Here is a 24,886-nt window from a genome sequence, read left to right as displayed (position 1 = left end):
TGTTTAGCTCAGTTAACTGTTATCTTTATTATTGACACTCTTAAACCAACAGTTGCAGAGGTGTGCCACTAGTTTGTGGTTACAAGAGTGTATGTATATAATTTTTTTAAGTTTTTTTTTATTGTGGTAAAATATGTATTACCTGATTTATGGTTTTGACCATTTTTAAAAATGTAAAATTCAGTGTCATTAAGTACATTCATATGTTGTGCAACCATCACCACTATCCATCTCCATAAATTTTCAACAGCCCAAACTGAAACTCTGTACCTAATAAACAAAACTCTCCATTCTGCTTTCCCTTAACCCTGGGTAACCACTATTCCACTTTCTGTCTCTATGAATTTGATTATTTCAGGTATGTCAAATAAGTGGAATCATATACTGTTTGCCCTTTTGTGTCTGATTTATCTAGTATAGTGTCTTAAAGATTCATCTGTGCTGTAGCATATCAGAATTTACTCCTTCTTAAGGCTGAATAATATTCCATTGCATGTATATACTGCATTTTATCTATTTATCCATCAAAGGACATGTGAATTACTACTTTTTGGCTATTGTGAATAATGCTGCTATGAACATTGGTATACAAATAACCTTTTGAGTCCCTGCTTTCAATTCTTTTGGGTATCTACCTAGAGGTGTAATTGTTGGATCATATGGCAATTGTGTGTTTAACTGTTTGAGGAACTTCCATACTGTCCTCAATAATAGCTGCACCATGTTACATTCCCACCAGCAATGCGCAAGGGTTCCAGTTTCTCCACATCTTTGCCAACACTTGTTATCTTGCTTTATTGGTAATAGCCATCCTAATGGATATGAAGTGATATCAATTTGCATTTCCCTAATGATTAGTGATGTTGAGCATCTCTTGATGTGCTTATTGGCCATTCGTGTATCTTTTTTTGGAGAAATGTCTATTCCTTTGCCCATTTTTTAACTGGATTGTTTTTAGGTTGTTGAGTCGTAGCCCTTTATTTATTCTGGACACTAGACCCTTAATAGATAGATACATCATTTGCAAATATTTTCCTCCATTGTGTAGGATGCCTTTTCATTCTTTTGCTTATTTCTTTTGCTGTGCAGACGGTTTTAATTTTGATGAGGTTTAATTTATCTATTTTTTTCTTTTGTTGCCTGTACTTCTGGTGTCATAGTCAAGAAATCATTGCCAAATCCATTGTCATGGAGCTTTTCCTCTATGTTTTCTTCTATGTTTTATACTAAGTAAACCTAAAGGAAAGGCTGAAGAATCAGTTGTAAATAGTATAAGCTAGATGAAGACTTGAATTGAAGCACATCATTCTGGGGGAAAAATAAATAAATATTCACACTAAAGAAGGTAGAGAAATTTATTGCCACTTGAAACTATAACTCAGATGAATCAGACCAAAACAAAACAGAACAAAACCATTAAGTTGACATTAAAACATATTGTTATTTGATCAGATTTGTCTTTTGAGGATTTCTTTACTGATAGGCACTTCTGCAACCACTTAGGGTAATTTGGTATAAACATTTTGTGGACATTTTTAAAGGTGTATAAAAGGATGTTTGATGATAGCCAGTCATAAGTAAATAATAATATATATGACATAAAAATTAATTGATGAATTGCATTTTTGAGTTTGAACAATGTTCTAGAAAGATCCTACTTTCTCTGCCATATTTCATAAGTATCAAATTGGATATTCCTGTTGTGCTGCAATTGCCAAAATGAGCTCAATAGTTAGAATGTTTCTTCTATATATCAAGTTGCATCCATTCAAAATATGGAATCCCCTGCACAAAACCAAAATGAGAACATGTTTTGCTCAAGCATTTGTTAATGTGGCTGTAAAATATTTAAAAGTTTCCTAACATATAGCATTTATTTTTAAAGTGGTCCCTTCACCCACAGTATTTCCATAAGACTCTTTTGTAGCCCCTAAAAATCACCAAAAAGGGAAAGGACTCCTATCCCACTCTCTCCCTGACCCCTGCCAGCTACTTTTACTTTAGAGTAGGGGTCAGAAAACTTTTTCTGTAAAGGACCAGATAGTAAATATTTTAGGCTTTGCTAGTCATACAAACCCTGTTGTAGCTACTCAATTCTGTTGTAGCACATGAAACCAACCACAGACAACAGTACATGAATGGGTGTGGTTGCATATGACCCAAGGCTGTAGTCTGCCAATCCTTGCTTTAGAGTACAGAAATTAGTTTGCTTATGTAAAATATATAGCAAGATAGATAAATAATAAATTAGGGCCTAAAAGAAAGGTACAGAATCTTTTTCTTTTAGTCCTTTAGGAAAACCATCCTGTAATGCCTGTATTGTCTATTTTAAATATATCTACACAGTTTCATTTTTTCCTTACCCTGAGATATTTATTAAGAAAGGGTAATCCGGAGTCCAGTACATGAAACATCTTTGGGGATATATATTATTTAAATAGAAAGTGATAATACTTCTAGCATTAAAAGAACCCCAGCTGCCAAATAATAATGACTCTATAGTGTGCCTCCAACATATTGACTGTTAAAGGGCAATAAGTTCTCCCTGGCAGTGATTACAGCAATTGAAAGTTATATTTTCATATCTTGTATAGGGATGAAATCGTCCAATATTTTTCTTTGTAGCAAGTAAGGTGGTTGGTGAAGACTTAGAAAATGGATTCTCAGGTGAGCTCTCTGTACAGCTTACTGGATCCAAACTGCGTAGAACCTAAGGAAAATAAGAGGTGATGTCAGATGTATGCAGTAAGGACTTAAAAGCCCTTGGTTTTATTAATATATAACTACCAATAAGTGCTATTTCATTAATATGTAACTGCCATAAAAAATAACATCTGAATGATGAATTTGATTAGAGAACTTATGCCTTTTCTCAAAAAGCTCTAAATTTGACAATGATGTCAAGTTATTATATTACCTAGGTTACCTATTTTTAAAAATAATGAAATTACTCTTATGCATATTGATGAAAATATATGAAAACATAAAAGAAAATTAGGTTATATCAATCTTACTGTAAGTGATGTTGATTTTTATCTTTAATCAAAAAGTATGCACTACCTTTCTCCCTCAGTCCTTCATTGAGCTGCTTGGAATTGGGATTCTGCCTTCATTCTTCTACTGAAATGTTATTTCAAAGTTTTTGATCATTTACTTGTAAAATCAATGGTTTTCATTTCTCTTTTTCTAATTTATATGCAATATTTTATGCTAATGATCATGTTTTTGTTTCTTGGATTCATGGACACCATACTCTCTTAATTCTTCTTCTCCTCTGATTTTTCCTATTCTGTTTCCTTTACTGAGACCCACAACAGGAGGAACTCTTGGGTTGAAAAAAATTCTCCAATTAAGGGCAAGGATAACATGGCTGGCTCATAGCTCCTGTTTCTCATTTTCATATTCTTCCAACCATCATCATATGATGAGCATGGGTTATTGGGCAAAGGAGGCAGGTACTGGAATTGGAAAGGAATTGGGAAAAGCAGTGGGGGAAAGAGCTTTCTCTCCTTCTATGTAAGGGTTATTCAAAACAGCTTTCAGAAATGGCTTGAGATGTCTGTTTCCCTAGCTCTCATTGTCCAGCAGGTTTTTGTCCTTCTAAGTTACCAATGTACCCGAAGAGCTATAGCTAATTTAAAAATGTCCTGGCATCATTTAAGAGCTACCATTCTATTTCAGTACCTCTGTTTTTCTACTGGATTACTGCTTTTTCAATTTAGTTTTTGATATCCTTCTATTTTTACAGAACGTGGTTAGATGCTACTGGACAAACAGAGATAAAGGACTTATCTTAAAGCTGCTTATAAATTTAGAAGGGAAAATTATAACAGTACCCCAACTCACTATATATGTTATTACATTATGTGCCTTTAGAGAGAGAAACAAAATGCCAAAGGAATACAATTAAAGGAGACCGAGATACCAGTGTAGATAGAAGGTTTCTAGATTTTAGCCTGAAAGTGATAGGGAAGGATTTTAAGCAGGGTGCCTTTCAGAGAGATCACTCTATACACAGCAGGTGGATGAGGCACTATCCTATATGAAGGAGTGGGCACTAAAGCAGACATGGGAAGAACAGAGAAAGGGAGTTTACAGCAATAATCTAGCTAAGAAATGCTGACCTTGAAGCAATGTGGCTAAAAGGTCCAAGAGACACTAAGGAAGTAGGACTGTCAGTTTTGTTCAATGAGACAATATGGTGGATAAAGGATTGGGAGAAGGGGATGTAAACCAAGCCTTGAGGCTACCCACCATTGTATAGTGAAATAGGAGGGTGTAGGGTTACGTAAGCCAAGGGAAGAGAGTGTTTCAAGATATCAGGAGTAGTTAATTATACCAGATGCTACTGGCAGCAACCAGGTAGGCAGCAACACCATTTCCCAACAAAAAGAATCGAAAAAGAGAAACGATTTTGGATAAAGCTGATGAGTTTAGTTTCAGGGACTGATTCAGTAAACAGCTGAACACCTACTGTTGTACAAAGGATTATGCCAGACCTTGAGGAAATGTAAGACATAAGCTCCTTAAGGAACTTACAGTTTGGGACAGAGATGGAGAATCAAACAATTGCAATTTAACATGATAAAGAGCTATACTAGATATATATATGTACAAAATGCAGTGGAAGCCTGGAGGAAGGAACATCTAGGTTTGCCTGTGGGATTCAGGGAAGGCTGATTCTTAAAGGCAGTATAGTGGTTGGGCAAGAAGAGAGATGTTGGGAGGGCAGTCCAGGCAGAGGGAAAGTATGTACAGAGGCATGAGATACAGTGGCCTATCTGTGGAATGAAAGTGGTTAACACTGCTGGGATGTGAAGTGCAGAGGGTGGACACACCTGGAAAATGGTCCTAGAGAAGGGGAACTGGAATAATGATTAATGAAAGGCCTTCTCTACAATATGAAATAACTCAGGTTCAGTAATGAGGGAGACTGGGAGCCCTCTGAACAGCAGTACCAAGAATGATGGGATTGGCATTTTTGAAATAACTCACTGGCAGTGGAGGATGGCGTGGAGGCAGGTCAAAAGCAAGGTGGGGATGTTGGTGAGGAGGCTATTGCTAAAGTCTAGCCTGGAGATCAGGTGTCTGAACTTGGGAGAGGGGATAAATCAGAAGGAACTGATAGGACTTATAAAGGCAACAGGATTAGAGGGATGAAGGATATAATAATAATGATACCTACTATCTACTGAGAAATTACTGTACCTTTATTGGAAACTGCTACAGGCTTTATATGTATTATTTTATGGAATCCTCAAAACATCCCTATGTAGTAGGTATAGTTCGCTAAGCTAAGGAATACAGGAGAAGCAGGTTATTTTACTGTTTTTTTTTTTTTCAGAATGGGAATACAAATGCAAAAGCAAGGAGAAAAGAGGTTGTTCTATTTTTAGCTGTCTATGGGATAAGCATATGGAGATGTCCAGCTGGATGTAAGTCTCTTAACTCAGGATAAAAACGTCTCCTTTGAAGAAGTTGAAGAAGTCACAGTTGAAGAAGTCACAAGCATAAAGCTATGGGATTAGGATAGTCCCTAGAGAATACAGAAAGTCTGTTATGTAAGGAAAGGCTCAAGAGTGGGCACAGAAAGAGAATTCTGCCCCCCGCACCCTCCATCAAACACTGAGAAAGAATGGTCACGGAAGTAGCAAAGAGCTGGGAGAGTATGGTGTTTCAGTAACTGAGGGAGTTTGAAAAGCATGGAGAACAGGTTCCTATGGAACAACAACATTTAAAGGAGGAAAATCTATGAAGAGGAGTTCAGAGAGGCAGCATGAGGTTCAAGAAAGAGTAATGTCACATGAGTAAAGGGAGTATCAAGGAGGCATGCTAGATGAAGTAAAACATGACAAAGTATTTAAATATTCATGACCTTTATAAGAGTACTTTTTGAGAACAGTGGAGCTGGAAGTCTATTGAGCTAAGCAATGGCAGGAGTTGAGAAGTGGATGGTATGTAAGTAGAAATAAGTACAGACAACTTGTTCAAGATTCTTGGTTGTGAAGGGAAGGTCATAAGACCATATATAGAGGACTTAGGATAGAGGGAACATTTTTCCTTTTTAGATGGAAGACACTTGGGCATGTTCTTAAGCCAAAAGGAAAGAGCCAATAGAAGAACTGTTGGTGGAGGCCTGATGAGCCTGAGGGAACATGCTATGCTTTGGAAAGGAGGAGGGACACCCTTTCCAGTAACAGAAATATATGTAAGGATGGTTGCCATATAGCTAGGCTTCTGGATAGCAAGTGGGACCTTGAGGGAATTTTCTGCCTCTGCCCTCTTTTTCTTCTGTGAACAAGGAACCAAAGTCATCTGCTGAATCTGAGGTAATAGTTGGATGGGTATAGAAACCAAGAAGGCAAGCAGTTGAACTGACACAAGAATGGGGTTTTCAGGGTACCTGAGAGAAGGATAAGAAAGAAACATATTTAAGAGTGTAGTCTAGGCAAGCTATGGCAGGAAAAAAAGCCAGGAGAGTTAGCTGATGAGATGAAGAAAAACAATGTAGGGCCCAAGGGAATAAAAATTATGATGTGATCAAGGAACAGGGGTATTCAGAATGATAGAATTGGAGCTGGAAAGAAAAGCTGAGATCACAGTTCATGGAGAGATGTTGAAGATTTTAAAAGTGGAAAAGTTCTGGTAATGACAAGGCCTATGATGGGGACATGGGAGTCAGATACTGAAGTGTAATGAGGGTGAACCTGGATGGCTGTAGAACTGTGAGACCACAGTATTTGACAGGTCACCTGCATGAGCCCTTAATTCACGCAGGACTGAAGGTACCAGGTCTACACTAATTGATTCTGTGGAGTCTGGCACATTCCCATCTATATGGGGAAAAACAAGTAACATCTTAGACCAGAAGTAATCAATTATCTACTCTTGATTACTAAATTAAAAGTTCTACACAGTGGTTTTCATATCAAAATGAGCTCAAGAAAAGGATTATCAATGATTCAGTAGCTAAAAAATAGGTCATCTTTAAAAACAACTACATTTTTTTTCTCCTCAAGAATAGAGTGAGAAAATTAAAGCTCAGAGGAGGAAATAATTTTCTACAAGATCACTAGCTCATTAGTATGAGAATCAAATTTTGATCCCATATTTCCTAACTCCCAATGCCAAGCACTTTCCATTACAACATGTCACCTTTCAATAAGAGGACAGTCTTAGAGGTTCCACAGATCACGAAAGAGAAGTATTTTACCGTTTCAGCCATTTTTTCTGCTGGGGTGCTGCAGAATTCAACTGTTGATGGAAACTTTTTTTGACCATTAGTGCCAACATTTCCCAGAAGACGAGAATTTATTGCTTTTGCCAACTTGTGATTTGTTAACGCTAGTTCTGCTGTGCTGTGAGGTTGCGCGCTAGGGTAGTAAGTTTGCTCTCTTCCCCACTGCAAGGAGACCAAGAGCTCCTCCAACAACCTGCAAAGACCACACATGAGCACTGAATATTAATCAGAGGATAAAATATAAAAATCAAGAATGATGAATAAATGAGAAGCATATTTCTGAAATCATATAGTATCTTTCTCCTCTATCTTTCTCTCAGAGTTCAATAAATCAGGAAGTCTGGTAAAATAAGTCAGATTACAGAAAGCACTTATTGATTTTATGGTTATCTGGAAATCATTCAACAAACAGTACATTTTTTAGTTCTCATATTTTAGTACAGGTAAAATATAATAGTATACTCATACAGTATTATAGAACTACTGATTTGATTTGTGCATTTATTGAGATATTCATATGGTATATGTATATGATAATTTTTTGTGTGAGTTACATTGGTTGATTTCTAAATGATAAACCAACTTATAATGCTTGGGATAAAACCTACTTGGCCACGATCTATAAACATTTTTATATACTGTTGGATTTGAATCACTAAAATTCTGTTAAGGATTTTTGCATCTGTATTCATTAGCGATATTGGCCTGTAGTTTTCTTGTAGTGCCTCTGTCTGGTTTTGGTGTCAAGATGATGCTGGCCTCATAAAATGAGTTGGAAATTGTTCCCTTCTCTATTTTCTAGAAAAGTTTGTGTAAATTTGGTTTTATTTCCTCCTTAGATGTTTGTTAGTATTCACCAATGGATCCATATAGGCCTGGGGTTTCCTTTACTAGAAGGTTTTTGACTACAAAGTAAATTGCTTCAATAGGTCAGGGCTATTCAGGTTGTCTGCTCTTGAGTACTCTGGTGGTTTGGGTCTTTTAGGGAGATCGTCCATTTAAGTTGTTGAATTGATTAGCATAGTGTTGTTCATAACATCCCCTTATTATCTTTCCTATGTCTACAGAATCAGTAGTGTACCCCTCTCCTTCTCATCCCTGATACTAGTCATGTGTATCTATTTTTTTCCTGATTATACTGCCTAGAGGTTTTGTAAACTTATCTTTTCAAAGAACCAGTGTTTGGCTTTCTATTTCATTTATTTCTGCTCTCATCCTTTTCTTCCTTCTGCTTAATTTGCTCTTTGTGTTTCTTTAAAATTTATTTATTTATTTATTTATGGCTGTGTTGGGTCTTCGTTTCTGTGCGAGGGCTTTCTCTAGTTGCGGCAAGTGGGGGCCACTCTTCATCGCGGTACGCGGGCCTCTCACTATCGCGGCCTCTCTTGTTGCGGAGCAGGGGCTCCAGACGCGCAGGCTCAGTAGCTGTGGCTCACGGGCCTAGTTGCTCCGCGGCATGTGGGATCTTCCCAGACCAGGGCTCGAACCCGTGTCCCCTGCATTGGCAGGCAGATTCTCAACCACTGCGCCACCAGGGAAGCCCGCTCTTTGTGTTTCTTAAGAAGGAAGCTTAGATTATTGATGAGACCTTTTTTCTTTTCTGCAATAAGCATTTAAAATTATAAATTTCCCTCTAAACACTGCTTTAGTTGCCTCCCACAAAATCTTATATTTTGATATATTGTGTTTTCATTCTTCTAATTTCCCCTTTGATTTTCTCTTGACCTTTACTTATTTGATTTGTAAGAAATCAACTACATAAAAGTATAAAGTACATTTAAGGAAGACTATCAATTTTGACAGTTCTGGTGCATACAGACATGAAAGTAAGCTCTAATACTGTAGAACAGTCCTCAAAAAGATCTCCTTCCAAAGGAAAGACCGGTATGCTTTTTGGCTTCTACCAAAAACCATACAAAACTGCTATAACTATAACCAAAAACTACTTTTAAATCCAGGGATTTCTTCTATTACAGATGTAACTAATTCTCTCCCCAATTAAGAATAAAAGAAGCATGTCTTCTGTTTTTTCAGTCCTTCTCCCTCCCCTGGGCATCTGTTTTAAAATGTATATGCTCAATAAGTTATTAAATGTAGAAATACTAAAGAACTATCTCAATAACAAAAATTGCAGGAGAAAGGAGAAGAGTTCAGAATGTAAACAAGTGCCATACTTCTGCGCAGCTATCATTTCCTGACGAAACTGTTCCCGTTCACTCAGGAGATCTTGTATAGCACTCTGTGCATCACGGTTTTGACGCTGTAAAACTGCTCTGGAGTTGGTTAACTCATCTGCCATAACCCTGGAAAAGATTAAAACCTTACATATAAATTCTCTGGCAGTGTTAAGAAGTTAATATACTACCTTTGTGACTGTCATTTTTAAAAACTTACAAAAAAGATTTAATGTTGTCAAATTACTTCTCAGTTTTTAAATCTTCACTAAAAAACATTTAAAATCTTTATGAGCTTAGAACTTATTAAAGGGACTCAATTAAAATATCTGTTTACAGAATGACAAAGGAAACAGTTTTTTAACTTTCCTATATAGTGACTTTGGAATGTACTTCAGTCTTACTCTAGATTAATCAAGTTTTGGGAAAAAAATAACATTATTTAAATGTTTTTTAAATACGGAAAACTTAAGAGAAAAAAATGAGTTATTTTTCTGCCATTCAATTACTTCTTTGTCCTTAGAAAAATATTAAATATAGAAAGATTTATAAAAAAGCAAAACTAAGTCCTTCTTCCTGTCCAACATCCCCATTCTTCTTTTATAATCAGTAATCAATAAAGTAACCAATACATTTTTCTAGAAAAAAATAATTTATGTGTATATCAACATAAAATTATGTGTAAAAATAACTATATTCATATTATTTACAAAAAAGGGATTATTTAATACAAACTTTTCTATAGTTTGCTTTTTTTCACCTAATAATTTATCTTGGTGATTTTTTTTCATATTAGCACACATAGAGCTAACTCATTCCCTTTTTTTAAAAAAAAAACAGCTTCATGTTTTCTTCTGATTGGATGTACCAAAATGTATTTAACCAATTCTCTATTGATGGAACTGAAGCAAAATTCTGAAGTATTTTTATTCAGCTGAAAATCTTAAAACTAAAGTCTCAGACCACAGTAACCACTGAATTCCTTAAAATGAAAACAATTCTGACATTAAAAGATTAAATCAACTAAAATATCAATAAAGTTTGGTTTAATTATTATTGCCCATAGAGTGTTACTATCAGCATTGATCAGAATGTTAAAAAAAAGTTACATATTACAGTAATCTGTAAAATATATGCATGATTTGCTTCTTAAGCTGTTCAATGAGAATTAATTAATATTCATTCTAAGTCAATAAACAGTAAATTCATTTCGCCAAATAGATCCTATATTAGTACAATTAGAAAACAAATTAAGGATTTTAACAGAGTAATCAATTACTAGACAGTATCACAGATCTTAAAACATGAAAAAATACTTTCCTAAAAATTTATTCATTACAATCAGTGGTTCTTAAGGTACAGGCTGGAAGCCTTTGGTATTTGTGAGAAAATTAAACTTAAATCAATAGTTATGAAACATACTATGTGTGAAGCACTTGGCTAAGCACTGGAAATACACAGATGGATAACACCCAGATCCTGTTCTCCAGTAACTCAAAGTTGGAAGGAGGGGATAAATAGACAATCATAATATATAAGAGAGCTTCCCAACTACCAGTGTGTCCATGGGCCTGGGGGTTCTAGGGGCTGGGGGTTCTAGGGGCTGGGGGTTCTAGGGGCCTGGGGTTCTCACCTCTACTGGAGAGTAGCCTCATCCAGTATGCTATACAGTATGTCATACAGATGTTATCATTTTCTGTTTGTGCATGGTGAGAAAAAGGTTGGGAAGCTCTATCATGTAGTAAAATGAGCTATAAGAACAGAGCACAAGAGACAAAATATGATGTATGGAGTGGCAATGATATTTGAGTTCTCCAGATAGAAGGTGGGGAAAAATAGTCTTTTAAAAAATTTACGTATTTATTAATTGCCTGAGTTTACAGTTTTGTTTTGATCTTAAACATTGTAGTAGGAGTGATTTCTACTATAGAGGAGTAACTCAGAATTCTGGAATGAGGGAGGAGATTTTTGATACCACTTTTCCATTTATGGAGACTGTATGACCATCCAGAGGAGGGAGAGTCCACATCTTAAATAATACATGAGGTACTCTGACAATTTGAATCAGAAATTTTCACACTACAATCTATTTTCTTGCATTAGGGGTCAAAAATCTGATAGAGCAAAAGCTAGGAAATGAAATACTATTTAAAATAGAAAATACCTGCTTGCAAGGAATTTACTTCGCCACACATCACACTGTATCGACATCCGTTCTAACTGTTCGGAAAGCTGAGCTATGTTTCGACCTAGGGCTTCGTTTTCTAAAATAAGCTGATTTTTCTCACGGGCTAGACGTTCAAAGTGATACTGAAGATCATCCCCAACAGAAGCCACCAGCAGCTTTTTTAACTCACGATTGACCTGGAGGAAATCATGACCAATACAACAAGCTCAAAGTGATGCCAGTGACTTTAATGCAGCAAAATGAACAAAAGAGAAACTGTGTTTCATGTAGTTTGGACCTCCATTACTAAGAGTGCGTATCAAAAAGTGATATTAAATATTTAAGTTTCAAAATGTATACAACCATGTCTTTATCTCTATTAATCTACAGTCCATGTGGTTATAATCTGAGCCTCTTATTATAAGAGTACAAATCATTATCATAAAAATTACAAACTGCCTCCAGTCAACACTTAAAGGCAAAATATTAGAAAACTGAACCAATCAATTTTGCTAAAAGATATGACAAAGTGTTTTATAAATCTTTTCCAACATTTAAAAATTGATTTCTTTGTGCCTTAGAATTTTTATTTTTAAGAATTTAAGCAAAGAAAGCAATTCACATGTCTATAAGCATGTTCTTCACATTGTTATCAAAAATGCAAAAAATTAAAACATAAATGTCCAATAAAAGGTATTGGTATATGGTGCAGTCATTGAAGAACACTGTTGCTATTAATAATGATATTTTAATAGAATATCCTGTATTAACAACTAAAAAACAACTAAAAAAAGTGAGTTACAAGGCAAAAATATACCCAGTATGTATAATTATGCATTTATAGCCAGATGGTATAATATAGGTAGCACTATTTTCATTATGTTTTCTGTATTTTCTAAAATGTTTACAAGTAAATATGTACTAGTTTTATAATTTGAAATTAGTTATTTAAAAATATATTAAAATATATTATTAAATATATTAGAAATATATTTGGATGACAACCACTAACCATGGTGTCACAAAGACTAACATCTAGCAAAAAGATGTATAATCTAACAGAGAGGCAAAGTGGGGCTGGTAAGGCAATTACTAAGATGTAAAGATTAAAGACAGTCAATCAAGCACTATAGATAATTTTCCATTTACAAAGAAGATACTGATACTTATACCACCATTCTCTTTATTCTAAGTATTATCTATACACAGACAAAAATACTTGGAATTTATGGATTCTTAAAGCAAGGATTATTAACTAGTCTTACTTAGTCAATCTCTGGTCTGCAAGTTCATAACTGTAACCTCCTTTACAACTTATAGGTGGTCTTGTCCAAAGTACCTCACATTGTCCAAAGTACCTCATACTTCAACCATGTTTAGAGGATAAGTTCCCAACATAAACTAGTTCTATTAGAGGCACTAAAGAGAATGAGAAATTTAAGAGGAAGTTTTTTAGATAAATGACAAGTTATAATGACATTGCAAGAGGAAGTGTTGTTTTCTAACATGCAGGCTCAGAAGGCCCAGGTATAAAGAGAGGTACTCATTAAACCTATTAAGGCTGTTCTTACCTCTGACTGTACTCTGAGCTGGTTTGAAAGACCTTCTTTGTCCTGTAGTAACCTCCTTTCAGAGTTCTTGAGCTTTTCCAATATATTCTTTACCTCGGATAGTTCCTTTCTGGGTTCTTCAACTCCCTCTGGCTGGCCAAGGAGTTCTCCTTTATGATGTCCCAGAGACTTAACCTTTGCATTTTTGTTGGGGATATCATGGGTTATAGCGGCTTTGGGAACTAATATTCTTACAGCTTCGACTTCCACTGCTTTTTCAGCGAGAATCTTCCCTAGCTGAAGAACGCCTGGGCTGTCTGATGGAACTGCTTTCTTTCGTGGACTTGGAAGGATGTGATGCTTTATAGGTTGGATTCCAGGAGTAACTTCAATAGATTTAGGTGGCTCCTCAGTTTCCATTCCATCTCCCGCTCCTCGAATTGGGGATGAAGTAAGGATGACTATAGACGGGAAAACAAAACATAAACTACTTACTGAAAAGAAATGCCAGGAAAATGCTAAGACATGCTTTACCCTACATTCAGAATTCCTGGTACTGAAAAAAAGGGAAAAAATTTAGAGTAAAAATTTTCAAAACAATCATGTGTCAACAAAAGATGAACAAAGTCTTTCAGGTTCAAACTTTCCTTAAATAAATGGTTTCTCTCTTGGTAGAAACTGCAAGAGATTTGGAATCAAGGTCCGGCTTCAACTTCTACTTTCTAGTATAATCCTAAGTAAATAATGTAACCCTCCATGAATCTCTAGTTCCTAATCTGCAAAATGGAGATAGTAACAACTATGCTACAGGGTTGTGGTACGAAAGAATGTAATAAGATCAAATGCCTGGCATGTTGTAGACACTCAATAATATTAGTTAAATATAAAAATAAATATAAGCTATGTATATATGTATTTGAAAGTGTCTACCTCAAAATAGATTGACCTGTTTTTGTGAACTCTTAGCAAAGAATGCTTCACAAGCTATCCAACCAGATTCCTTAATACTCTCTCTCCTAGGCCTTTGTTTCTGCTCTATCTTATTCTCTTAAATGGCTTCTTTCGACACTTACTGTGATTCTCACTTGTCCCTTTAAGAAGTCAGCTTAAACTCTACTCTGCATTACATTTTCCCAACTGTTCTAGTCTACTCTCTGAATGCCTATGCTACTTACTATCTCAAACATTCAGTTTGAATCTTAATCATGAACCATAATTATCATTTATGGGTTTTGTTATATGCTAAATCTTACTTTCCCAATAAGTCTGATAAGCACACTATGGCCAGGCATCATGCCCTAAACAAGTGGAAGGAGCATGGTATTACAGAAATGACATGAACTCTGGGATCAGCCAGATCTGGTTTTGAGTCCCATTTCCACGACTGCTACCTGTACAATCCTGGACAAAATCCTGCAATTATCTGAGCTTCAGTTTTAGCCTCCATGAAATGAATTTAACAGTACATCTAGGGTTACCTTATGTCTTAAATGAGAAAATGGTTAAGTAACAAACAACACTTATAAAAGATTCACCATGTGCCAAACGGTATTCTAAATACTTTGCACATAACTCATTTATCCTTACAGTAACCCTTTGAGGTAAAGATAATTAGCTCTATTTTACAGATGAAGAAAATAAGGCACAAAGAGGTTCAAGAACTTGCCCAAAGTCATACCACACAGTTAGTAAGTAAAAGATGCAGAATGCAATTCTGGGCAGCCTGGTCCCAAAGACTGAGGCCTTAACCACTGCACACACTGCCCCTTCAAGTGTCAAAAGTGTCTTGCACAGAATTGCAGACATTCAATAAATGGTAGCTCCCATTCCTTTCCTCTTTAACACTTAATACATTGCTGCACACATTTACTAATTCGCTCAATTAAAATAATCTCCCCTCTGGGACTTCCCTGGTGGCGCAGTGGTTAAGAATCCACTGCCAATGCAGGGGATACGGGTTCGAGCCCAGGTCCGGGAAGATCCCACATGCTGCAGAGCAACTAAGCCCGTGAGCCACAACTACTGAGCCCACGTGCCACAACTACTGAAGCCCACATGCCTAGAGCCCGTGCTCCGCAACAAGAGAAGCCACTGCAATGAGAAGCCTGCACACCACAACTAGAGTAAGCCCGCGCGCAGCAATGAAGACCCAATGCAGCCAAAAAAAAAAAAAATCTCCCCTCATATAAGACAAACCTGGCTAGCCATCGTTAGTTTAGATAACCTTTGGAAGGCAGCTATGCTCACCACTATACTACCATTGCTCCAGTCAAATAACAAAAATTTTGTTTCTTTTCTCCTACTTTACCTTACCTCAAATTAAGCAGTGTAAGAAGTTTCATTGAGTCATCTTTCTCCAAGAAAGGGCTAATTTCACTAATTGATTCAAGAAAATAAGTGGTTTAGAGCTTAGAAAGTAGAATGGGAAATGTTGCAACCTTGAGGAAATGGCTGAGATGATACCTAACCTACACGGAGTTCTTGAATTAGTATATTCAGTAACATCCCTATGAGCTACAAGTTAGATTCCTTGCCATTTTACAAGTCCAGCATACATCTGAGAAAATGGAGGCCAAAACCTAGGAATGGTAATGATAATTAGCTTTTATTCAATTTATTATGTGCCAAGGACATAGTTCTAAGTCCTTCAGATGCATCAATATCATGTAATTTTTACAAGTTTCATGGGGTAAGCACAATAGTACCCATTTTGTAGATAGAAACAGAGGCTGTGAAAGGTTAACTAGCTTGTCCAAATCATCAGTGTCAAACTGGGATTTGAGTCCGAATATGACTCCAGAACTAAGCTGTTAATTGGTCTGGGAGGCCTTGCACAAACAGAACTATTGCCTCATCAACCTTGAACTTACTGCCTCTGCTAATAGCCCTATTTGTCAGGTTGCAAAAGCCCACAGAATTTATATAACAGTTATAGTGAGCTTAAAAAAATGCAGATCTGATCTGCATCAAACCCTTGAATGGCTTCCTATCACTCTCAGAATAAAGACCAAGATCCTTACCATGGCCTATACGGCCCTTGGTGATCTGGCCCCCTGCCTATCCCCTGGGTCTCAATTTATGCCATTCACTCCCTCAGATCCTAAGTTCCAGTGTTACTTGCTTTCTTTTAGTGTCTCAATAGGAGCAAATGCCTTCCTCTTCCTCTGCAGACATTTCTTCTTGGAACATTCTTGGAATCTTCTTCCTAACTTCTTCTCCCCTACTCATCCTTCAAATCTCAGTTCAACCTTTCCAAAGGGAAGCCTTTCTCTAATCTTCCATGATTAGGCTAGGTTCTTTGTTTACACGCCCCTAGAGCAAAGACCCTGCCTTTCTCTGTTTACCATTTATCAAAATGGTAAACATTTTTTTCAGTGTAATTAGTTATATAGTATTTGTGCCTTCCACTAGGATATAAGTTCCATGAGGGTAGGGACTATGTGTCACTCGTTTACCACTATATTCTTAGTAAAGTGCCTTGTACCCAGAACTCTCTATCTGATGAACAATAAATGAATGGAAGCAAGAGGAGGGGAAAAGGACAAGCACATATAACAATGGTGATGATAAACTTTTGAGTTTTACAGGCAACAAACATGCTGCCTGGTGCCTAATATTGGCCAGACATTGTATGAGGTAGTGGGGACCTCTATGCTTAAGAAACTTACTATCTAAACTTGAGGAGACAGGACATACATGTAAAAAGATAACATGTATTACTGTGTAATAGATAATAAGTTTGCAATAAGTGGTAGAAAAATATTTCTACAGAAATTTGATTTCTACAAAAATGTTAATTGAACAATCATGGACTATTGATCAGTCTTTGGTGAATTCATTACTATCTAGCCAAATCATATATTCATATGATTTGAATGTATATATTTACAATGTTGTGTTAATTTCTCGTGTACAGCAAAGTGATTCAGTTATATGTATGTATACATTCTTTTTCATATATTTTTCCATTATGGTTTATTACAGGATATTGAATATAGTTCCCTGTGCTATACAGTAGGTCCTTGTTGTTTATCCATTTGATATATAATAGTCTGCATCTGCTAATCCCAAACTCGCAATCCATCCCTCCCAGATTTCTACTTTTTAATAAGCTTATTTTTCTTCTTCTTCCAAACTTAGTTATATAGATACAGAACCTACAGAGTAGAACAGATTATCATCATACACAGTCACATATCTTCTGGTTTCTATTACTATTTTTTAAAACATTACATGATTAAAAGATATTAAGAAGAAAAAATTACGTATATTCTCATCATTCTAAAATAACTTTTCATTACTTCAAATTTCTTCAATATTTTTATATACTTATATTCATAATTAACTTTATAAGCTTAATATATTTTTCTATTTTGCTAGTCTTCATATTTTCATTTTATGACTATATTATTCCTTCAAGTTAATATAGCACTAATTAATTAATTACTATTTTATTGTTGGATGTTTAGACTCTTTCCAATTTTTTATTATAAAAATGCTTTAGTGAATATTTTTATGCCTACAGGGTTTTTTTCAAATTCTGAATTGTTTCTTTTGAATAAATTCCCAAGAAGAGAATTAATGTGTCAGGTGAAGATCTGCATTGTCAAACTGCCTCACAAAATAACCCTACTGACGTATCAGTAGATCTATTACTTATGTCTTTATTTAGTTTTATTTTTTGCATGCTCCATATCCATGAGCTATTGCAATGCTTAAAAGTAAATAAGAAAACATTCTAAAGTGTTTAGAATGACACAGTAAGCACTCATTAAATGTTACCTCCTATTGCTTTTATTATTATTCTTTAAAAAAATCTAATAACTTTGCATCTTGATTAAGGGGAGAAAAAGCTTAATATCATAAAATGTAATTGTGCCTTTTATTCTCTTATGCTAAAGTTTTACAAAGTTATATCATCAGACTTTAGGACTATTTTTTCATTTATCAGATTTTTGGGGACTTTTTCCTAAGTATGTAGTAATGTACTGGAATTCCTGAGTCATGTTACACAGGAGGTAGAAAGACATCTGAGGTATAATTAAGGTGTTCTATTTAACAAAACGTTTTATATTAAAATAAAATATTTTGTCATTTCTGTATTAAATGTTAACTAAGACATACCTTGAGCCTTAGGACTGACTCTACTTTCAAAAAGATGAACAAAGGAACACTTCCGAAAGTGAAATAAAGGGTTTGGTACTTAGTTCATGCTGTAGCACATCAGCATGGAGAAGGAGAATCCCCACTGAACTGTTTTAAAAATAAAGGCCTGTTCCCATGCTTTTAAAATATGTTTTCAAGTTTGTCTAACTCTATCTCGTGCAAATTTAATTTCGTCACTAAGACATCCTGGCATTTAAGAAGTAATGTAGAGTCATGAATTAACTACAGATTCACAATATATATAAAAAAACACAACAAAAAGACACACTAGAGCTATGCCATTCAGGCCCACTGAAGCTGAAGAAATAAGAAGCAGGTGTGACATCTGTTAAGATTAAATACGATTTCTAGGCAAGTCATAACATTTTTGATTTGGAATTTTAGGTAATGGAGATTCAAGAACAAATCCCAAAATGGTTAATGCTAAATTTAAAAGGCAAAGAAACAATGGGTATTTAACAGAAATCTCTTTTCAAACAAAACTGTCATAAAATTCCAATCAAGAAATTCAATCAATTTGGTTCAAACTCAATTTACTCTTCCTTAAACTGTTCTACTTACTCAAGCACTTGTGAGTCCCAAAGCTGTACCATATCTCACATGGCAGCTCCCTCTTTGTAACAACTGTGCTTCTAGCTACTGTGCACAGGCAAGGAGGCAAGGGGGGATCAGGGCTTTACATTTTCTCGCCCAGTAACTTACTTTCATAATTCTATTTTCTCTGTGACCCACATAGAAACCTTTATTACATATGCACTAGGCCCAATCCAGGGCACATTCATGAGCAATTACCTTCAGTCAAGTGGGATGACAGTGATCTATGGTACCAGCTCTGTAATTACGAGTAATGTTTAAGTAAAGCAAAACATCAATCCCTTCCCATTCTTTGAAGGGAACCAACAAAACAATTCTTTAATTACTCACCAACATTAACTTCCACTAAGTTAATTAACTTCCATTTACTTCCATTAAGTTAATCAAAGAATTAACTTTTAATTCTTTGATAAGTGATCACTTATCAAAGAATTAAAACATATCTAAGGTTTATGGCTCATTCTCACTGCCTTTCCCCCAAGTTGGTGAAATGTAGCAAGAGAACAAATAATACTGTACAATAGGGGTTGGCAAACTTTTCCCATAAAGGGCCAGATAACATTTTAGGCTTTGTGGACCATGAGGCAAAATTAAGGATACTATTGATATATAGGCATTTATATATGAAGAGAAAAAACAAAATTTTAAAAATGAAATTCAAATTATAATAATTGAGTGAAGTTTTTTTTGGTATATAGGTCTAATAATGAAAAGAAAAGAGTTTTTTTTACTTGGGATAACACCTGGCTTAAGTGCGATTCAAAGTTCGTGTTCCCTCTTATCAGACTGCAAATATTCTCAGCAGGCCCAAGAGCCATAATTTGCCAACCCTTGCTCTAGAATACTGAGGCAAAAAGAACATTATTTTATAGTCTGTTATGAAACAAACATTTCTCCTTCTTTGATAAAACTGTAAGTCTATGAAGACAGATACTCAGAGTCAGCAGGATGGTGTAATAAAACTAGACTAGACTCTGAGTAAAAAACTTCAGTCTCCACTGCCACACATTGTGTGACCTTGGGCAAACCACATAACCTTACCCCTACCCCCCATCCTACATTGCTTTCAGAATAATGCAAATACAAGAGTGTTTCAAAGTAATTTGTTTCTCTCCTAGACTAAACTGTTGAGATCTCCTCAGGGCAGGGACTGCCTCCTAATCTTGGTATCATCAGCTTAATGAAATGGTGCTTGGTGCAGAAAAGGTGAGTAAATGCTTATGGAAGTTCATCAATGTTAACATTAACACACCACCTAGAAGATTTCCTTTTAACATCCAATAACTAACTCATTCAAAAACTGCTCAGTTTTTTTCCTCTACACGGAATCATTAATTACTAACTCATAATCTGACAAATTTTTCAGATCGTATGCAGATTCAGTTATAAAACAGTTAAATTAGGGATCATCACTTGGTAATTTTAAATTAATATTCTTTTATATGTCACCAGTATCACCCAATGAAGTTTACTTACCACTAAATTAGAAAAATATGCTATAGGCAGTGGACTTAAGAGTCAGGCCCACGTTTACTGACGTGGAATCCAAACGTTCCGTTTGTCACAGGCCCCGCAAATAAAAGAGCTTCCCGGTCAAATAAGTGTGGGCAGTGCTGCAAACCACGTGTATCTCTTTGGAGCTGAACAGTGTACATTAGTATATAAAAGGCTCTGAAGGGTCCTGTAGTATAATCTCTCCCTTAGTCCAGCATTTCTCTAATTTATCTGTCCATGGAATCCTTCTTCACCTAATAACTATTGTTCCACAGACTTAAGAGTTAAAAGTTAGACTATTTTATGGAATTATAAATATTTGAACATCTCAGACCTTCCTATTTGGTTTATTTTCACTAAACTGTCTGACTTTAATCCCTTTACTTCTTTTTTTTTTCTTAAAATTTATTTATTTATTTATTTATTTATTTATTTTTGGTTGTGTTGGGTCTTCGTTTCTGTGCGAGGGCTTTCTCTAGTTGCGGCGAGCGGGGGCCACTCTTCATCGCGGTGCGCGGGCCTCTCACTATCGCGGCCTCTCTCGTTGCGGAGCACAGGCTCCAGACGCGCAGGCTCAGTAGCTGTGGCTCACGGGCCCAGTTGCTCCGCGGCATGTGGGATCTTCCCAGACCAGGGCTCGAACCCGTGTCCCCTGCATTGGCAGGCGGATTCTCAACCACTGCACCACCAGGGAAGCCCAATCCCTTTACTTTTAATTTCAACCTTGCTTCCCCCAAACGTTTTGGATTCAAATTCTAATTTTCTAATTGTTCCTATGTATTGCATGTTTCCCTTTCAAAAAGCCTTAGCAGCAAGGACACATCCCTCTCATGATGACAGTATTGCTCAAATGTCTGCTGAGAAGAAGTTCTGTCCCTATAAGCCAATCTTGCTTCTTTTCTGAGGCAGTTACAGGAAATGCAGGCAACTGACAAATGTCAACCATATAAGTGCACCTTTTCTCAGGCCATGTGATACAAGTAACTCTTCACTAACAACAGTTTAAATGATATTAAACGAAGGATTAGGACTAACAGCTGAATTATCTACCTCACTGTAAAATTAAGATCAAATGAAATAATGTATGTGAATGTGCTTTATAACTCTAATCCTCATTACAAACAAGTAACAACAAATAAATAATTTCACAGAGGCCTTGCAATAACTAACTTCTAATTACTAATGATAATGTCGTATTTAGTTTTTCGTTTTTTGCCAAGTACCATGCTAACTGCTTTCACAGTAGTTATGATTTAATTGCTCTTATTTCCCATTAATCCCCAGCTTATTACTTTCATTTCAGTTTCTGGTTTGCTTATTCTAATACTATAAAAAGCCTCTGGTGACCCTGAAATGCTCTTGCACTCAGCTGAATTAAATTCAATTAAATATTTATTGGCATGATCTTCGCTGTCTAAACACATTTAAACCCCCTTTAAAGAGTTTGCGTTTGGAGATGTGCTTGCTGCAAAACTGGCTTCTAGAAAATAGTTTCCCATCTCTCACTGACAGCTCCAACCTCCACAACTCACTCTACCCAAGAATAACCTGACTCAAGAGGAGCTCACTTTGGGACATGCTAAGACTGTTATCTAAGTGAAGATAATCAGTAGACAGTAAGCTACAAGGGTCTGAATCACAAGGAAAGAGATCTGAGCTATAGATAGATTTGGAAGCCATCCTTATAATTACTAAAGCTGTGAGAGTAGAAGAGAAGGAGGGCTGAAAAACATTAATATTTAAAAGATAAACCAGAAGAAGAGGAGAATTAAAAAGAAACTATAACTAGAGCAGTGGTGTCCAACAGAACTTTCTACAATTATGGAAATGTTCTATATTTGCACTTTCTAATACAATACCCACCAGCCACATGTGGCTATTGAGCACTTCAATGTGGCTAATGTGACTGAGAAAATGAATTTTTAATTTTTAAAAATACTAATTTAAGCTCAAATAGCCACATGTGGCTACTGCATTGGACAGTGAAGGGCCAGTAGATGGAAAATAAGAGTAAAGTCATGGAAATCAAGGAAAGAAAGTATTTCAAAAAGTGGGAATGATCAATAGTATGAAATGTTATACAAAGGACAAGCAAGGCAGGACTAAAAAGTAACTACTGTAGTTATTCGCAAATGTTCTGAGTTGAATTGTGTCCCATCCATACCTCAGAATGTGACCTCATTTGGAAATAAAGTCATTGCAGATGTAATTAGTTAAGATGAGATCATACTGGAGTAGTGTGCACCCTAATCCAATATGATTAATGTCCTTTTAAAAAGGAGAAATTTGGACACAGAGACACACATGCACAGGGAGAATGCCATGTGAACAAAAAGGCAGAGATCACTGTGATGTGTCTACAAGCCAAGGAATACTAAAAATTGTCAGCAAACCACCAGAAACTAGGAGAGAGGCCTGGAACAGATCCTTCCCTAGTGCCTGCAGAGGGAGCATGGCTCTGCCAACATCTTGATCTTGGACTACTAGACTCTAAAACTGTGAGACAATAAATTTCTGTTGTTTCAGCCACCAGTTTGTGATACTTTGTTACAGCAGCCCTAACAAACCAATGCAATAAGAAAAAGGTCTTTTATACCTGCTAGTTGTTTGTCCATCTACCCAAATCTTTTACAATGTATATTCTTATTTATTTAAATCTTAATCTTCTAGTGGACAGAGAACATAGCTATAAAAATTTGCTTTTACACTACTGTTTAACAGTAGTAGTCATCTAATAAATACTACCAAATGATGTTACTATTCACCTGTGTATCTGTAGTACTGAAATGTAAACACAGCATTAAGAAACAAACGTGAAGAGATATGAAATACAAATGATTCCCAAGGGCTCTATGGGGTTTGGTTACCTGGCTCAAACATTCCTTTGTCCTATCATCATAAATTTCATGTTTTAAAAACAATTATCAGCAAAAGAAGACCACTTACCTTTGGTTTCTAAGCTTTCAAGAGTAGTCATTTTTTTCACCAATAAAAATGCACCCCAAGACTTCTACTGAAAAACCTAAAAATGTATAAAATGAAAGAATTAAAACAATACCATATAAACACATTCACTAAGTCCCTGTAATTTAAATACTGTGATATTCTCCTTCTGCATTTAGGAGGTGCCCCTTATAGCCCTTTTCCACAAGGTGATATTGTTATGGTTACCAAATGTCTCAAAAAAATTAGGGGTGGTTTATTTTCAAATTTCTGTTTCAGTGTATACTCTAAATTACCACCAGTATATTCTAAATTATCAGATGTGTGTCCTTAAATTTAGCTCAGAAAGAGTACTGTAGTTACTATAGGGGCTTTTGTATCTGATATGACACCAGGAATTTAAAAGTAATTAATTATGTTCTCAGGAGACATTATTGGCACTATTTTGTTCATTATATATATCAGAGAGGAGCTTCTGTTCAGATGTTTAACAAGCGACAAAAAATTCATGATAATTTTCACTTCTTGGTAATACAATTAAAATGGCATAGCATATGCTTTCAGAAATGTATTCATGGCCTTACAGTATAGACTAAGATTCAGTGGAGAACGTGAGAAGGAAGGTGATACTAATGCAGTGATTATGAGTATGATGAACTGGAACACTGGATGACAACTGGTTTCACCATAAAAATGATCACTCGGGTACTCGATATAACTCGGCATAGCGTCTCCCACGACTACCTTCCTCAAAAGTCACAAACCCGCCTCCTATTGTTCTGAAAACAGGTCTCCAAAGACCTTTCGAAAGAGCAGTGAGCCCTCAGAAGATGCGCAGCGAAATGTACGAGCACAGCCAGTGTCGGCCGGCAAACACCGAGGGAAGGGGGTGAAGGATGGGTCTGGAGTGGGTAACAGGTATGAAGGCGGCAGGATGGAAGCGACAAGCCTGTCAACCTCTGCGGTCCCCAGAAGTCGAATCCCAAGTTCCGTGCCTGTCTGAACAAGCCTTCCTGGAACAACAGGCAACCTTTCCTTTAACCCAAAGCGACTGAACACCAAACTTCAACTCAGACCGCCGTCCCGTTCCAAAATGCCCCCTCTTAGTTACACAAGTCCGTTTTTGGACTTACCTCTCAGACTCTTACTCTTCCTATTGCAGGGGGTCTCACTTTACAGGTTCTTCGTCTAGATCTCACTGGGCTAACTTCTCCACACACTACTCTTGCATTCTGAAGCCAATCCGCCCAGGCCTTGGTGACATCAAGCTTCTGGTTCACAAATAATCACTTCCGATTACTCAGGGTTTCGTTTCCGGAATACTTTTCCAAAAGAAAAAGGTAAACACACTCTGTGGTGCGTTTAAACTCAAGTAACACAGAACATCTTCTGTAAGACTTCAGTAAGTGAAAACTGGATGAACCCTTATTAAACATTAAAATGTAAACTATTTGGACCCTAGCCGCGTATTAGTTTGAACTTCCGGGTTATCTGTCGGCCAAACGGAAGTGATGATGCTGGCACGAGGTAGGCGGTGTTCCGTCGCCCCAGGCGACGG

General features: G+C 36.3%; 1 protein-coding gene across 1 annotated transcript; it reads right to left on the bottom strand.

Moving 5' to 3' along the window:
- Nucleotides 1–1,342: 1,342 nt before the first annotated feature.
- BLZF1 (basic leucine zipper nuclear factor 1) lies at nt 1,343–24,713 on the bottom strand. The gene is made up of 7 exons (XM_036830305.1): nt 24,462–24,713; nt 23,332–23,407; nt 13,153–13,592; nt 11,579–11,778; nt 9,415–9,543; nt 7,214–7,433; nt 1,343–2,710 (listed from the first exon to the last, which is right to left on the bottom strand). The coding sequence occupies exons 2-7, from the start codon at nt 23,360–23,362 to the stop codon at nt 2,525–2,527; spliced, it is 1,206 nt and encodes a 401-aa protein (XP_036686200.1). The 5' UTR covers nt 23,363–23,407; nt 24,462–24,713; the 3' UTR covers nt 1,343–2,524.
- Between the last annotated feature and the right edge of the window lie 173 nt (nt 24,714–24,886).

This window comes from Balaenoptera musculus, chromosome 1 (genome assembly GCF_009873245.2).
Source record: "Balaenoptera musculus isolate JJ_BM4_2016_0621 chromosome 1, mBalMus1.pri.v3, whole genome shotgun sequence".
Taxonomy (NCBI): domain Eukaryota; kingdom Metazoa; phylum Chordata; class Mammalia; order Artiodactyla; family Balaenopteridae; genus Balaenoptera; species Balaenoptera musculus.
Note: the sequence above shows the minus strand (reverse complement) of the source record. Positions and strands in the feature narration are given on the sequence as shown.

Coding starts and splice junctions, on each gene's coding strand:
- BLZF1 (XM_036830305.1), bottom strand. CDS start 23,362: ATGACTACTCTTGAAAGCTTAGAAACCAAAG. Junction 13,593..23,331: donor TGAAAGCTTAGAAACCAAAG/GTAAGTGGTCTT, acceptor TCCCGTCTATAG/TCATCCTTACTTCATCCCCA. Junction 2,711..7,213: donor CAGAAAAAATGGCTGAAACG/GTAAAATACTTC, acceptor TATTTTCCTTAG/GTTCTACGCAGTTTGGATCC.